This window comes from Capsicum annuum, chromosome 3 (genome assembly GCF_002878395.1).
Source record: "Capsicum annuum cultivar UCD-10X-F1 chromosome 3, UCD10Xv1.1, whole genome shotgun sequence".
Lineage (NCBI taxonomy): Eukaryota > Viridiplantae > Streptophyta > Magnoliopsida > Solanales > Solanaceae > Capsicum > Capsicum annuum.
In genome coordinates, this window is record NC_061113.1 from 34,591,886 (window position 1) to 34,606,462 (window position 14,577).

At 30.2% G+C, this 14,577-nt stretch overlaps 2 protein-coding genes across 5 annotated transcripts in view; one reads left to right on the forward strand and one right to left on the reverse strand.

Moving 5' to 3' along the window:
• Positions 1-5,737: 5,737 nt before the first annotated feature.
• LOC124896632 lies at positions 5,738-11,982 on the reverse strand. Its single transcript, XM_047408234.1, has 13 exons — positions 11,626-11,982; positions 9,512-10,348; positions 8,853-9,296; positions 8,707-8,787; positions 8,486-8,608; positions 8,166-8,216; positions 7,951-8,088; positions 7,524-7,701; positions 7,405-7,423; positions 7,249-7,297; positions 6,808-6,936; positions 6,078-6,578; positions 5,738-5,962 (listed from the first exon to the last, which is right to left on the reverse strand). Exons 1-13 carry the CDS (start codon positions 11,980-11,982, stop codon positions 5,738-5,740), a joined length of 3,132 nt encoding a protein of 1,043 aa, XP_047264190.1.
• A 373-nt stretch (positions 11,983-12,355) lies between these two features.
• LOC124897056 overlaps positions 12,356-14,577 on the forward strand; it is a 65,726-nt gene continuing 63,504 nt past the window's right edge. For 3 of the 4 annotated variants that reach the window (XR_007053534.1, XR_007053532.1, XR_007053533.1), the window contains exon 1: positions 12,356-12,784. Coding sequence is in view for 1 of the 4 variants with exons in the window: in XM_047409289.1 (XP_047265245.1) it covers positions 12,713-12,784 (72 nt within the window). In the remaining 3 variants the exon portion in view is untranslated. The remainder of the gene's footprint in view (positions 12,785-14,577) is intronic. The other variant, XM_047409289.1, reaches the window with a different exon arrangement.

Consider the following 14,577-nt stretch of genomic DNA (forward strand, 5'->3'; position numbering starts at 1 on the left):
TTTAAAAATTTGCTTTTTAATGAGTTCAGATGACAAACATGTAAGCAGAAGCGTCCAACATACAAAACTGACATAGTACAAGGGTCCAAAAGGTCATTTTGCCAATAATTAACTTACCATTTAAGTGAGTTATCTATTTTAGACATGCTACAACCTAGTCTAATAGTTTTTTATTAGTGATGTGAAATATTAATATAGCGCCAAAAATATATGAGTTATGTGCACAACTTTATAGTGATGTGAAATATGAATATGGTACCAAAAATATGAGCTATGTGTAAATATTTTTTTCATGGATCTCAAAATTCTCCTATTTAAATATATGCATCTACATACGTTCTTTTTGTTCATTCAATTCTTCTTTTCAAACATATTCAAATTCAATTCTTCTTCTTCAAACTTATTCAAATTCAATTCTTCTTCAAACTTGTTCAAATTTAATTCTTCTTTTCAAAACTTGATCAAATCTTAAAAATGGATACTGAATGTGTTAAAGGTGCACCTTTTGGGGACTATGAAATTATTCACTAGGGGAGTACAATATATTATAGTATCTCTCCCAAGTCCAATGCCAAATATCCAATTTCAATTGGTTATAGAGAATTTGTAGATTTAATTTTTAGAAGAATGAAAATAAAAAGTGATGATTATAATTTATTTATAATCAGACAATATCCAAATTTCTTTTCATCACAAAGATTGATAAAAAGTGATGATTGCTTTGTAATTCACATAATACGCGAGTTTTATAAAAATAAAAATAGATAACTCACATAACATGTGAGTTTTATAAAAATAAATATATAACTCACATATTATGTGATTTTTGTAAAATTAAAAGGATAACTCACTTTTTTTTTATGAGTTTTACACTTTTGCTAAAAGTTAACTCCATTACCAAACTTTCGTTAAGACAAAAGGGTAAAACTCATAAGAAAAAAGTGAGTTAAGCCTATTTTGGTGTCATTTTCAATACATGACATAATTTGGTATTTTAAATAATGGAGGGACCATTTTGATCGCCCACTCTCAATTTGGTCGCTTTAAGCAATGTCAAATGTGAGTTTTACCAAGTATTTCATCCCGTGCATTAAAACTCTCGCTAGGAGTGGGTCCGAAAAGTGGCTGACCATAAGGGTCTAGTTTTGTCATATGTTGTTGCTTTATATTCAAATAAGGAGGATTGCAATAGGTTAACAATGTAGTAGAAATACTACGAGTTCTTTAAATATCTAGAGTAAACTAAATATCAATAGAGCGAGATAAAAATACAGAATTCATATAACTGATTTTTATTAATGTTGTCGATTGATTTAACTAATCACTGATGACTAAAACTCTATATTTTTGACCTGAATAAAAATTAAAATGTTAGTTTTGTGGTTAAGTGTTGAAGAGTCATATATCGGTTAAAAGCATTTTTTTAAAAAAATTGAGAGATTGGAATATCATTGATGAACTCTGTATTTTATGAAGAATATTTGAATAATCAACTCAACGATTACAGGTATGGTTAAATTTTATATATTGTATTCTGAATTTTATAAGTTGTGGGTGAAAATTTTTTTTTCTACTTTTTTTCTCAAACATCAAAGATTTTTTTTTTAGTCATTTATGTATGAAACTAAACTAAACTAAATGATTTTTCGTGGGAATTTTTTTTTGTTTGTGTATATACAAATTATTAATTATATGCAGTACATATTATATAATTTAATTTGTATTTAATATTTTGTAGTGTTCTGGATCTTGACGATGGGAAGCATACCTGTTTTCATTAAACATACTGGTAGTATGAACAACATTGGACAATAATATGAAGATTACATCAGTGATGCAATATTGTTTAGCATAAACGCTTCATACAACCAACTGCGCGAAGTACTAGCTTCGCACATGGATGTCGATTTGACATGCAAAAGCATTCAAATTGAATATCAGTTAACAGATATTGAAGGTAAACTATGTATACGTAATGACATGGTTTGAAGGTCTACATTATGCAGAAAAGGGATGTAAAGGCAATGAGTGCTTTGCCCTTATACATAAGTGTTTCAGAAAAGAATAGTTTCAATGAATTCGTTAGTTCATCAATATGTAACGTTGCGAGTATGAATTTATCTATCACTGCTCGTAACGTTGTGAATACAAGTACTAAAAGAGCATTGATAGTTACTAATTCAGATGAATGTTTGGATGTATTAGATATTGACGCAACTAAAGAAATTATCTAGGACCCACATCACAAACATATTGAGGTTGAACAAGTTTAAATCTCGAAAAGGGTGTTAAAATCTGTGATGAAGGATTACACGATTCGAGAGAAGTTTCAATCATGATCTGTTAGATCAAGTAAAACCTGGTAAGTTTGTCATGTTTGTAAAATTTGTTGTTTACTTCTTGTTAAATTTTATTGCAGCATATGTATTTAAAAAATACATATATATTATTATTTTTTGTACATGTTGTAAATTACATTACATCGTTTTTTTTTGCAGTTACACATTAATATGCAAATCACATAATTGTGATTTTTTATTCCGTGCATCTTATATCAATAAATAGGAAAGTTTTGTGTTAGAGAATTCTTAACCAAACACACATGTCTGATAAAGGATAAGATTTATCCTAAGTTTCATGCTACTAGTAAGTTGATTGGAGGTATGGTGAAACAAAAGTTTAAAAACCATAAAAGAAAGTACAGTGCGACTGAAATCAGAAGTGACATGAAGGAAGACCTTAGAATGAATTTGACGTATATTATGTGTTGGCGAGCTAAGGAACAAGAACTTGAAGATTTGAGAGGAAAACCTTCGGCATCATACGGAAAACTACCTGCATACATTCATGTTTTGAACACTACTTATCCAGGTTCACATATACGAATGAAAAAGCATGAAGATAATGAGTTTTTGTATATTTTTGTCGCACTAACTACATTCATACAAGGGTTCGATCACTGTAGACCTGTGATAGTTGTTGAGGCAAGTTGTCTTAGAGGACTATAAAATGGCACATTTGTAGCTGCATGTACCATGGATGGAGCCGGTAAGCTATTCTCGAAATGTATTTGACTCTATGAATAGATGTATATGTTTATAATATATATATATATATATATATATGCAGCATATTTATATTTGTACTATCTATTTGTTGTGTTTTAGATATATGAATTTATATTAAAGTTGTGAATTATGTTTATGAAATAAATTTCATTCACATAATCGGTAAGTTATATATTCTTATAGAGTACTTATTTAATTTTTTTGTGGATGTTGATTGGGAGTAGGATATAGTTCCATATATATTTATATGTATTATAGGTTTTAGTTATGTTTATATTTTAAATTCCAGTTAAACTTGTTCCCAACTGTATGTATTTGAAAAATACTTATGATTTTTTTAATGTTTGTATATATCGTACTTTTTATGTATTTGTTTCATGTTCAGGCCATATATTTCCATTGGCATATGGAATAGTAGATTCTGAAAATGATGTATCCTGGACATGGTTCTTTCAGAATCTAAAGAAAGCATACGGTGAAAGAGAACATATGTGTGTAGTTTTCGATCGTAACCCAAGTATTATAAAAGTTGTTGATGGAGTGTACAATACTGTACCACATTACGCTTGTATGTGGCATCTATGGGGTAATGTGAAAAAAAATTTTAGGAAGTCACATGATGCATTGTCTGAAATCTTTTATATCATGGCGAAATCATACTCAAAGTCTGAATTTCATAATTTAATGGAGAAAGTGGAGCTAGTTGATGTTAGAGTGAAGAATTACTTGGAGTTGGCGAGATAGGATAAGTGGGATAGGTCATATGCAACAGTTCATAGGGGATGGACCTTAACATCAAATATTTCAGAGTCAATTAATGCTGCACTGGTATCAGCTAGAGAACTTCCAATATATGATTTTTTAGAGGAAGTTAGATTGATGTTTGGTAGATGAAACTGTGAAAACAGACAGGAGGCATTGTACATATGCACAGATCTTATTGGAAAATTTCAAGCAATTCTCTAACAGAATGAAGCAGAGTGTACACGTATGAAGGTATGACAAAATAGATATAATCATTTAATGTTATATCTTCTTGAATTTTTATATGTTGTATGAAACATATCTTAATATACAAATTATTAAAATTATAACAAATCTATGTGTTGTAATGCAAAAAAATATGTATATATTCTTTAGTAATATGCATTTGCTGCTTTGGGAAAAAAATACATTTGCTAATCTGTAGCAAATTTTACTGTAGTATTTTTTTTCTATAATATTTTTTATGTATTAATATTTTCAGGTTATACCAGCGTTAGAGTACGTCTATACTGTCCACGATAAGGAGAAACATTTTATAGTTTGTCTAAAGGAAAAAAAATATTCTTGTCATGCATTCCAATTGGATGAGATACCATGTGTGCATGCTTGTGCTGCACTTGATAGCAAGAATCTTGAAAAGGACCATATTGCTCTAATCTATACAAGCCAAAAACTGTACTGAGAACGTATGATCTTCCTGTATATCCTCTACCACATAAAGATGATTGGGTGATACCTCAAAAATTTTTAGACGAAGTAATTTTGCCCCCAAAATACAAGCGGCCCCCTGGAAGACTTGCAAAGAAGGAGCGCGGTAAATCAGGAAGAGATATGTTTGGAAAGAAAAGAAAAAATTGTTGTAGTTCATGCGGATAAAAAGGTCACAATAGACGTTCATGTAGGAAATACAACAAATGATACATTTTATTATGTTTTTAGTGAAAATTCAGTTGCTTTATTATTCTATTTTTTTTAATTGTTTCATTTTGAATTTTGAACTTTTTATTGATATTGATAATTTGATAGTGTTCAGATGTTGCACTTTTATGAAGTTGAACTTGTTATTTGTTATAGTTCAAATGTTTAATTTTATATTATATATGTATATATATACATATATTTGTTTCACTAAAAATATGTTTGAATATGAAATTGTTATTTTGAAAAATAAATATGTTTACATTAAACGTAAATAGAAATACAATTTGAAACGAACATTAGTATTAACCATAATGTGTATCCTTCAAAACATACAAATTGAAATCTGAATAATACATATGGCTGAATGTGTATTAAGTAGAAACGTGTATATGAAAATAAAAAAAAATACATATGTATTATAAACGATTATGTTCAGTTGAATGGTATATGTATTTTAAATATACATTTACTCACTGAAATTTTAAAGTTTATGTTAATAAAATACATTTGTTAACTGGAATGACATATTTATGAGTAATACGTATTTAACAAATACATATATTTACTGTCATGGTGATATGTATTTTTAAAATATATATCTTCACTGTAATGGTAATACGTATTTTGAAAATACATATCTTCACTGTAATGGTGATATGTTGACTTCAGAATTGATTTGGTAACTGTATGTTCATGTAATGTTAAAAATACAAATGTTAAGTGGACTAAGCATATGTATGTTAAAAATACATAATTTCACTGGAATAAACATATTTATTATTACAAATATGCACATAGACATATACTAACCATGAAAAAACTGGAAATTAGACGATTAAAAATCAAAAAGTTAAGATAACAATAAAGGAACATTAACATGTCATCTTTGACCATTAAAGTAACATATGAATCTCATAATCTATTCAAAAAAAAATATCCACCTAATCGTAAATGTTGTTAACTTCAACAAAATAAAATACAAATCAAATATCAACCACTTCAGTGCCTTCTGTTAATTCAGTGATCCGAAGAGGCCTCATTGGTGCTTCATCATCACTTTGTGCCTTTGCGTTTGCTTTCCCAGTACCATAATCCCACAACAGTGAAGCGTATCTTATGTGAATTAAATCTGGGTCAAAGTCAATACATGGAACAGCTTCACCAAAAGTAAGACACTCAACATATGTAACCATATACAAACCACAATCCTTGCAAAGACATACATTAATAAGTAAGAAGTTGTTACAACTTTAATGCATATGTATATATACAAGTACTATGCATACTAATTACTTACAAGTTGCCACTTGGTTGTTGAGGCACATTCTCCACAATTGAAATACCAAATGGATCCATCTTATCATTCAATTTGTAATTAGGATGATTGTCGATGTCAATACCCTTATTCTCGTAGAATTTACATTCAATGAGACATATAGGTATAACCTTAGCTAACTTTTCAATTTCAGTAAGCACTGTCGCATCATGACCAGCAGCTGACAAAGAATCATATACGTATATACACCTATGATTGAAAGATATAACTGCAAGAACCCAATGATGTTTTGCCTTTACGTGAACAGGAATGAACATATGATCAACCGTATACCATGACACTGTAGCATGCATGCGGAATCCACTTACATACTCATTTAGATGATATTTCTTTCCACCAGCATTAAGAGTTGCATCATCCAATTTATACACATCAAAAACAGTTCTAACAATGTTCATGAAATTGCAGTCTACAGTGCTGAACTTATATGAGATATTGGGATCATACTTGGACTTTTTTCGCAGATAGTACAAGCATACATCAATTTGCTGCATTATAAATAAATTTCATACTTAATATTAAATAAACAAATAAAAAAAATCAAACCTTACATATGAAAATATCATGTACAAATTAGTGAAGGTATAACATACTTCATATGTATTTACAAATATACATTTTCAACTATAATAAAATAATCAATTACAATTATTCATATTTAACACCAAACTAATATATATTACAATATACAAATCAATGTAATAATACATCACTTACCTCATCTGACCACGTCTGGCTAGGAGTACCCATAACGTAGAACCAATTCTTGTCTTCAACAGATAAAATTTCAAAGTTGATAACTGGTATTTTGCCTTTTCCTTCAAATAATGTTCTTCTTTGCTGTTCCTGTTTATTCATTATACATATTAGTTTGTAATTTACATAATCTTAATTTACAAAAGTTAGTACTATCAAGTTGTATTCTGTATACCTCTTCGAATGATATTTAAGAAGATCCAATGAAAGCCACGTCATGAACTTGTTGGTGACTTTAGTGTCTTTTATCACATTAACTGGATGAGATATGAAGGGATGCTTCTGATCAAATGTTCTCCATTGCTCTTCCGTGCTTACTTTATTATTAAGTTATGCAATTAATTATGTATATATAATCAATTACATAAGCTAATGCAGTATTATAAGAAACAATAAGTATACTGCTGAAACAAAAGTCAAATCATGTCTGAAAACTGCAACAGATGTATTTCTGAAATACATATGAACAAACGCAGAGTAAAAATATCTAAACTATGCAACTTCAAAATGAAAAAAATATTCTTCAAAATATAACCATATATCATTAAAAATACTTACTGTTGTTCCAAAAATACAACTGAACAACAAAAACCAAATTCATACTTCACTATCCATTAGGAAAAAAATATAAAGTAAGCAAATTTGTTAACTAAATAAATTATGTTAAGAGTACTAACCATATGCTGAACCAAATTTCATTGTGAATGGTGACTCATTGTATCTAGATGGTCGCCTAATCCTTGAAACATGCATTGGCGTTTGTTGTGCTTGATTTGCTGATGGATGTACAATTATACTTCCTTCAAGATTAACATACGCATTAAGACTGGGAAGAAGCTTATCCGGAAGAGTATTCTGAGAGTCAGACAAATGTTGATCAACATTGCTTTCAAGATTTACTCCCGCAGAAATGTGGACTGCACTCTTATATTACTGATCTAACTTTGAATTATCCACATCATTAATCTCTGACTCATGTCCCCCTGGTGTATTTACATTCATCTCAATCGTACCTTCTTTGTTCTGTATAAATTTATAAAGATCTAGTTAGATTATATTTTTCAACAAATTAAAAATAGCAATCAATGCACGTATTATAGATACCTTGAACTCATCTTCAACTTCAACATTGGATTTTGTTATGGAGTCAAGATCAATGCTTCTAAGGACGTCATCTGAAAATGTGAGTTGAGATTCTGATATTTGTGCTTCACCAATACTTTCGTCAACTGATTTTGTGATCTACACATGTTCATACAAATTAAATAAAATAATATTTATGAAGAACTAAAAAACTAACCAATATGTATTCATCATACCGGAGCGACACAAACATCTTTTGCTTCATGAACATCTATATCAGTTTTTTCCTTTAAAAAATGAAACAATAAAAAATTAAAATAAGTTTTTCTAATCATTATAACTATACCTAACAAAAAAAAAATAAAAAAAATATCTCTACCAAAACAATGTCATTATCCTAATTGTACCCATCAATCTCATTATACACATCATTCATACTGTTGCTTTGATATCCTGCCATCTCTTCGGCAACCTGTTTTAATATTATTTTTTATAATGATAAATTAGAATTGTATATATAAAATTAGTTGGATATAAATGTACAAAATTTACTTACCAATGAGACTTCAGGATTCTTATTAAACTCATGAACAATTTTTGTAGTCGCTTGATGGGGTGATGTACTCTTAACATTTTCATCCGCTGGTGGCTGATCAAATTCGCTGCCTTTTGCTTGTTTCTTCGCGTTTAAAACATGAAAATATAAATTAAAAAAATTAGTAAATAACAACTTAGTTGTAAAAAAATACATATGCTGTAAATGTATATATGTTGTACCTTATTTTCATTGATTGCATCCATCATCTGATCAAACCTGGAAGACACTAGGCCACGGATATCATTAAACTCTTGCCATACCTGAATTATAAAAAAATAATTAGAAATGGAAAAATAAATTAATCAAAAGCTTAAAGAAAAATTACCTTTTCACAAAACTTATCAAAGACTTTCTTCGAGACAACACCGTCTTCATCTTCAGAACTAAACGAAGATAGAGCAGGTAACCGAACCAGAATAGATTTTTTACTGTCAGGCCGGTTTATGTCCTTCCTATTTCCACGTAGCGTAACTTTTGTTTGAATTGGCTTGTGAATTGGAGTCCTGACAAAAGGCATATTTGCAGCACGGGGTGGAGGGGTCCGTTTTGATGTCAGCTCATCTACACCTTTAGGATGTGGCTTCATTTTTTTCTTTATAGGTGAAGTTGAGAAATCGCCATGATATTTTTTTTTTGTGCTAAACTGATTTTGTCTTTGTGGAGGATCCTGAAAATCATTATCCGAATCAATGTCATCTTCATTATGACTAGCAGATCCAGGAACAAGCTTCTTCGATATATGAAAAGCTGAAATCTCCTTTCTTGTTGGCTCGATATTCAAAAACAACCTATAATTTAAATAACATAATGAAAATAATAATTTAGATGGTAAAATTAATTACATTATAAATCAGTTAACCATGATCCAAACCCAATAATGAATATACACTGACAAATGGTATGTTGTATATATACATATACCAGATTAGAAAATACATTTACAAAATAATAACATCACATGCAAAAAAAAATCGTAAAACTAACCTTGTCATTTGTATCATCAAACATACTTTCCTTAAGAGTTTCATATCTTGGATGAGGAGAATTTGTCTTCCAATTCAAAATACGAGGGATTTGAGAAACCACCTTGGAAGCAACATTACGAGGCACGTTTGAACAACACTCGTACAACCAAATTTGAATGGCCAGTGGTATTCCAAGAAGCATATAGAACTTTCCTTTCGGCTTCAACTTTTTATGCAAACTTCTAGCTAATTCTTCAAATGCAACCGATCCCCACGGATAATCACTGTAGCGACCACTCTCAACCAAATCAAAGTGGAGGCGTGGAATAGCTACGGTATCAACTGGCGATAGTAAGAATGCGTGAATAAAATATAAATTGGCAAATTTTAACGCATCTTCATCATTATCATTCCCCCAAATTTTGTCAGAAACAGCAGCATATAAATCTTTTTTCTGTACAAAACTCTCACCATCAAAATATTGATCAATAATTCTATTTGGGCGCTTCTCGTCAAACACAAATTCATCCTTATTTGTAGCACAATTCAAACCAGTCACCAAAGCAAACTCTCTAATAGTGAAATGAAGAATTGTGCCCTTTGATTGAATGACTATGGCACTTGTAGAACTTTCCCTAGTTTCAAGTGACATAATGCATCTCCCTAACTGGGCTTGGACTACACAATCTTTCTTCTTCATGAAGAAATCAAATATACTTTTAGTACAAAACATCTTGTACTGACTCTTCGTCAACATTGTCTTAATATGATCTTCAATGTCATTGACCATATGACATCCTATATGAGGAGCAAATTTGGGCAATACCTGGACTATGAATATTTGATCACGAATGACCTAAACAACAAAAAAATACATTTATATGACAAAATAGTCTCTTATATGTATTTATGAAATACATCTTAAAACTAGTTTATACAAATTGTCTTATATGTATTTATGAAATACATCTTATAGTTATTTTATAAGATGTATAATAACAAATACAACTATGTATGTAAAAAATATATTTCAACAAATAAGAAATACATATCACATTAAAAATCTAATGACTACCAAATACAACTTAACATCGAATAAAAATCTTAGAGGTAACATAAAAACACATATCTAAACTGTGTGTATTTTCATAATACACATTAGAATTATATTTCAACAAATACATTATGTATTTTGTGAATACATGATTTGTACAAATCTAATTAACAAGACAAGAATATAACAACACATATACAAATTATATAACAAATGTATTTTAATAATACATATTAATCCAAATATTCTTTTATATGTATTTATAAAATACATCTTATAGTTATTTTATAAGATGAATAATAACAAATACAACTATGTATGTGAAAAATACATTTCAACAAAAAGGAACTACATATCACATTCAAAATCTAATGACTAGCACATACAACTTAATATCGAATAAAATTGTTAGAGGTAAACATAAAAACACATATCTAACCTGTATGTATTTTCAGAATACATATTAGAATTAAATTTCAACAAACACATATGTATTTATATGACAAAACAGTGTCTTATATGTATTTATGAAATACATCTTAAAACTAGTTTATACAAATTGTCTTATATATATTCATGAAATACATATTATAGTTATTTTATAAGATGTATAATAACAAATACATCTATGTATGTAAAAAATACATTTCAACAAAAAGGAACTACATATCACATTCAAAATCTAATAACTACCAAATACAACTTAACATCGAATAAAAATCTTAGAGGTAAACCTAAAAACACATATCTAACCTGTATGTATTTTCAGAATATATATTAGAATTATATTTCAACAAACACATATGTATATTATGAATACAAGATTATTACAAATTTAATTAAAAAGAAAATAATATAACAATACATATACAAATTATATAACATATGTATTTTCAGAATACATATTACACTTCTACAGTTGCTATTTCAGCCACTTTCCCAAAAGAATATATATATACAGAAACCTAATAAATACAAATATCTTACACAAAATTTAGATATGAAATACATATTTAAAATATATTGTACATAACATATACAATTCATATCAATAACAAGATTTTCGAATAGTACCATACCTCCTCCACTTTCTCTTGTTTAGATTCAGAATCTGATGCAACGGGATTTGCAATTTTACTACATTCTCCTTTTTCATCTGAATTTTTTCTTTTCATTGATTTTTGAAATTTTGTGGGAGATGAAGTTTTTGTCAATCCTTTCCTTTTCATTATTTCCACAATCTTTTCGGAATCTTTACGGTGCTTAGATCTCAACTCTTCAATGGTAACACCTTTATTAGAGAAAACATTAGTAGAACCCAAATTAAAAACTTCGTCTTGTGTTAAACCAAGACTAAACGATGGTACTTCATCGGTAAGTAAATTCTTCGGTTGATTTTCTCTAACTGAACAACTTCGATTTGCATGTTGAGCCATTATAACTTTTAACAGAAAAAATTAATCCGAAATAGAGAATTTTCGCAGAACTAATATTGAAAAAAATGGGAACACTAAACACATTAATAAAAATTAAATGGAAAAAAGTAACATGCATTAACTGAAAGAAATACTTAGCTTAAAAAGTGGCTATGATCTTTATCAAGTTCTTGGGAGAGATATGCGGAAATTGGAGAAAAAAAAGAAAAGAAACAGAAGTTGGAGGGAAGTAAATTGGTAAAGTAGAGTAAAAGTAGGGATGTGAAAAGTTTGAGGTAATATCACGTGCTTTTAAAAAAAAAATAAAATTACTATTTTTATTATAAGTTGTAATTTTATCAAACTATTGTTATTTATTGTAATTAAAGTTAGTTTATGTAGTTTTTTTATATTTTAAATAATAATAACATGTGGATGTTTTGACGTAACTAACGTGCGCCAGCCATGGGAGGAGATCGAAGAACGCAACCCTGACGAAAAGTTCAATGGCAAGCTTGTCGGTGAAAAGTGATCATCCAATTCTTATTCGGAAACGTCAATCAATTGAGGTCCTCTTCCAACAAAGCCTCATGGAGCAATAGCGATTATTGACCAATAAAGTATCACGAGAATTATGACCCAAACTAATTTATCTACACCAGTGATACCTCCTACTCTGGTGGAAGCTACAGTCTAAGAATGGACATAACATATCTCTGGAGCAAGTTCAAAAATATCATGAGGAAACGAGATGGATCAAGTTGATGACCAGCTAAATAGGGGCACACAGATGAGGGGATCTGAGAAAAGGCATGTTGTGAAGGTAAATTCAATTTGGAAAACTTTCGACATATCAAAACTTGCTAATTCATGTTTCAAACTGTAATATGTTAACCCTGAGAGTATAGGAGACGAACTGATAGGGGAAATTTAATTGGATGATATTAGCTCTGAATTAGATCATTGGCAAAGCATTATTGTCTGTTAAGTCCTAGGATATCACCCTCCCTTTTTGTCTTAAATAGTTACATACAATGGATATATGGGGAAATATGGTATTGTTTTGGTTCGATTTGACACAGAAGAGGGTAAATTAAAGATTCTACAAGGAGGTAACTACTATTTTGACAATAAACCTCTTATTATCAAAGCTTAGTCCCAAGAGATGGAGTTTTTGAAGGAGTAATTATTGACTGTTCCTATATGGATTAAGCTATCCAGATTAGATTTTAAATACTAGAGTGTTAGAGGACTTAGTAAGATAGGCAGCTTAGTGGGGAAGCCTTTGATGGTTGACCAACACCCTAAAAAAACTGGGCTTAAGCTTTGGAAAGCTACTTGTTGAGGTCAGGGTGGATGGAGATTTTCCTGATGAAGTGTTGTTTAAGAATGAAAAGAGAGTAGTGGCTCACACAGAAGGTGACTTATGATTGGAAGCCTTCCATATGTGAACACTATCATATGTATAGTCATAAAATAGAGGAATGTAGGAAATTACACCTCGAAAAGCAACTAGATCCAAAGGTAACCAGCTGGAGAGGAAACCAATTGCAACTCAAGTTGGTAGAGGGAAGAAAAAGGTCCAAGAGCAAAAATTGTAGGAAATAGAATTCAGAGGAGAGTGTTTAAGAGAAATGTACAACCTCCATCTTCCTCAACAATTCCTACAACAAACTCTTTTCAAACCTTTGAGCAGCATGTGGAAGTGGAATACACTGGAGTGAAAAATATGGTTGATACTAGACCAATCTCTGTGGGGACTAGTTAACCTAATCTGTTGAAATGTTAGAGGTCTCAGAAAATAAAGCGAGGTAAAATTCTTCTGTAATCAGTTAAAACTTATATATTTGGTCTACTTGAGGCTAAGATAAATATAGCAGATAGTATGTTTAGTGGCTAAAAGTATCACTCTGATCGCGTCTCTCACTATAATGGGAGAATTTGGGTTGATTGGAGAGAAGATAAACCTGAAGTTACTATTTGTTCTAAGAATGCTCAAGCTGTGACATGCTTAGTCAAAGATTTTAAACTACAACAAAAATTCATGTCACTTTTGTACATGCCCACAATGGAAGAGGGGAAAGAAAAGACCTATGAAGTTATTTGTGTAAGTTGAGTATTGGGATGCACATCCCTTGGTTGGTTTTATGGGATTACAATTCAGTATAGCATAGTGGGGATAGAGTAGGGGGCAACCTTGTCTCTTTAGCAGAGCTAGTTGATTTTCAAAAATGCCTAAATACTTGTTTGTAAGAGGAAATAGATAGTACTAGGTGTAATTAAACTTGGAATGATAAAGGAGAAACTAATAGGGTATTATTGACTGGTCTTTAATAAATAGTGTATGGGTAGATGAGATGCTTAGGTGTAACTATTATTTCCTCAATGAAGGGGTAAGTGACCATAGCTCAATTCATGTTAAACTTGAAGGTATTGTGCCAAGGGAAAGACCTCTTTTTAAGTACTCTAATATGTAGAGTCAACACCAATAGTTTCAGAACTTGATGAGACAGGGATAACTGTACCAGGTCAAAGGCCATTGTATGATGAGAGAGGGATAACTGTACCAGGTCAAAGGCCATTATATATATAAAGTCACCACTAAACTTAAGAAGC

What these genes read in the sequence shown, in the direction of transcription:
- LOC124896632 (XM_047408234.1), bottom strand. Translation starts at nt 11,982, where the DNA reads ATGGCTCAACATGCAAATCGAAGTTGTTCAGTTAGAGAAAATCAACCG. An exon ending in AAGATGTTTGTGTCGCTCCG is followed by an intron (nt 8,089 to 8,165) that starts GTATGATGAATA and finishes GAACATGTGTAG; the next exon opens with ATCACAAAATCAGTTGACGA. An exon ending in AAGTTGAAGATGAGTTCAAG is followed by an intron (nt 7,702 to 7,950) that starts GTATCTATAATA and finishes TCTGACTCTCAG; the next exon opens with AATACTCTTCCGGATAAGCT.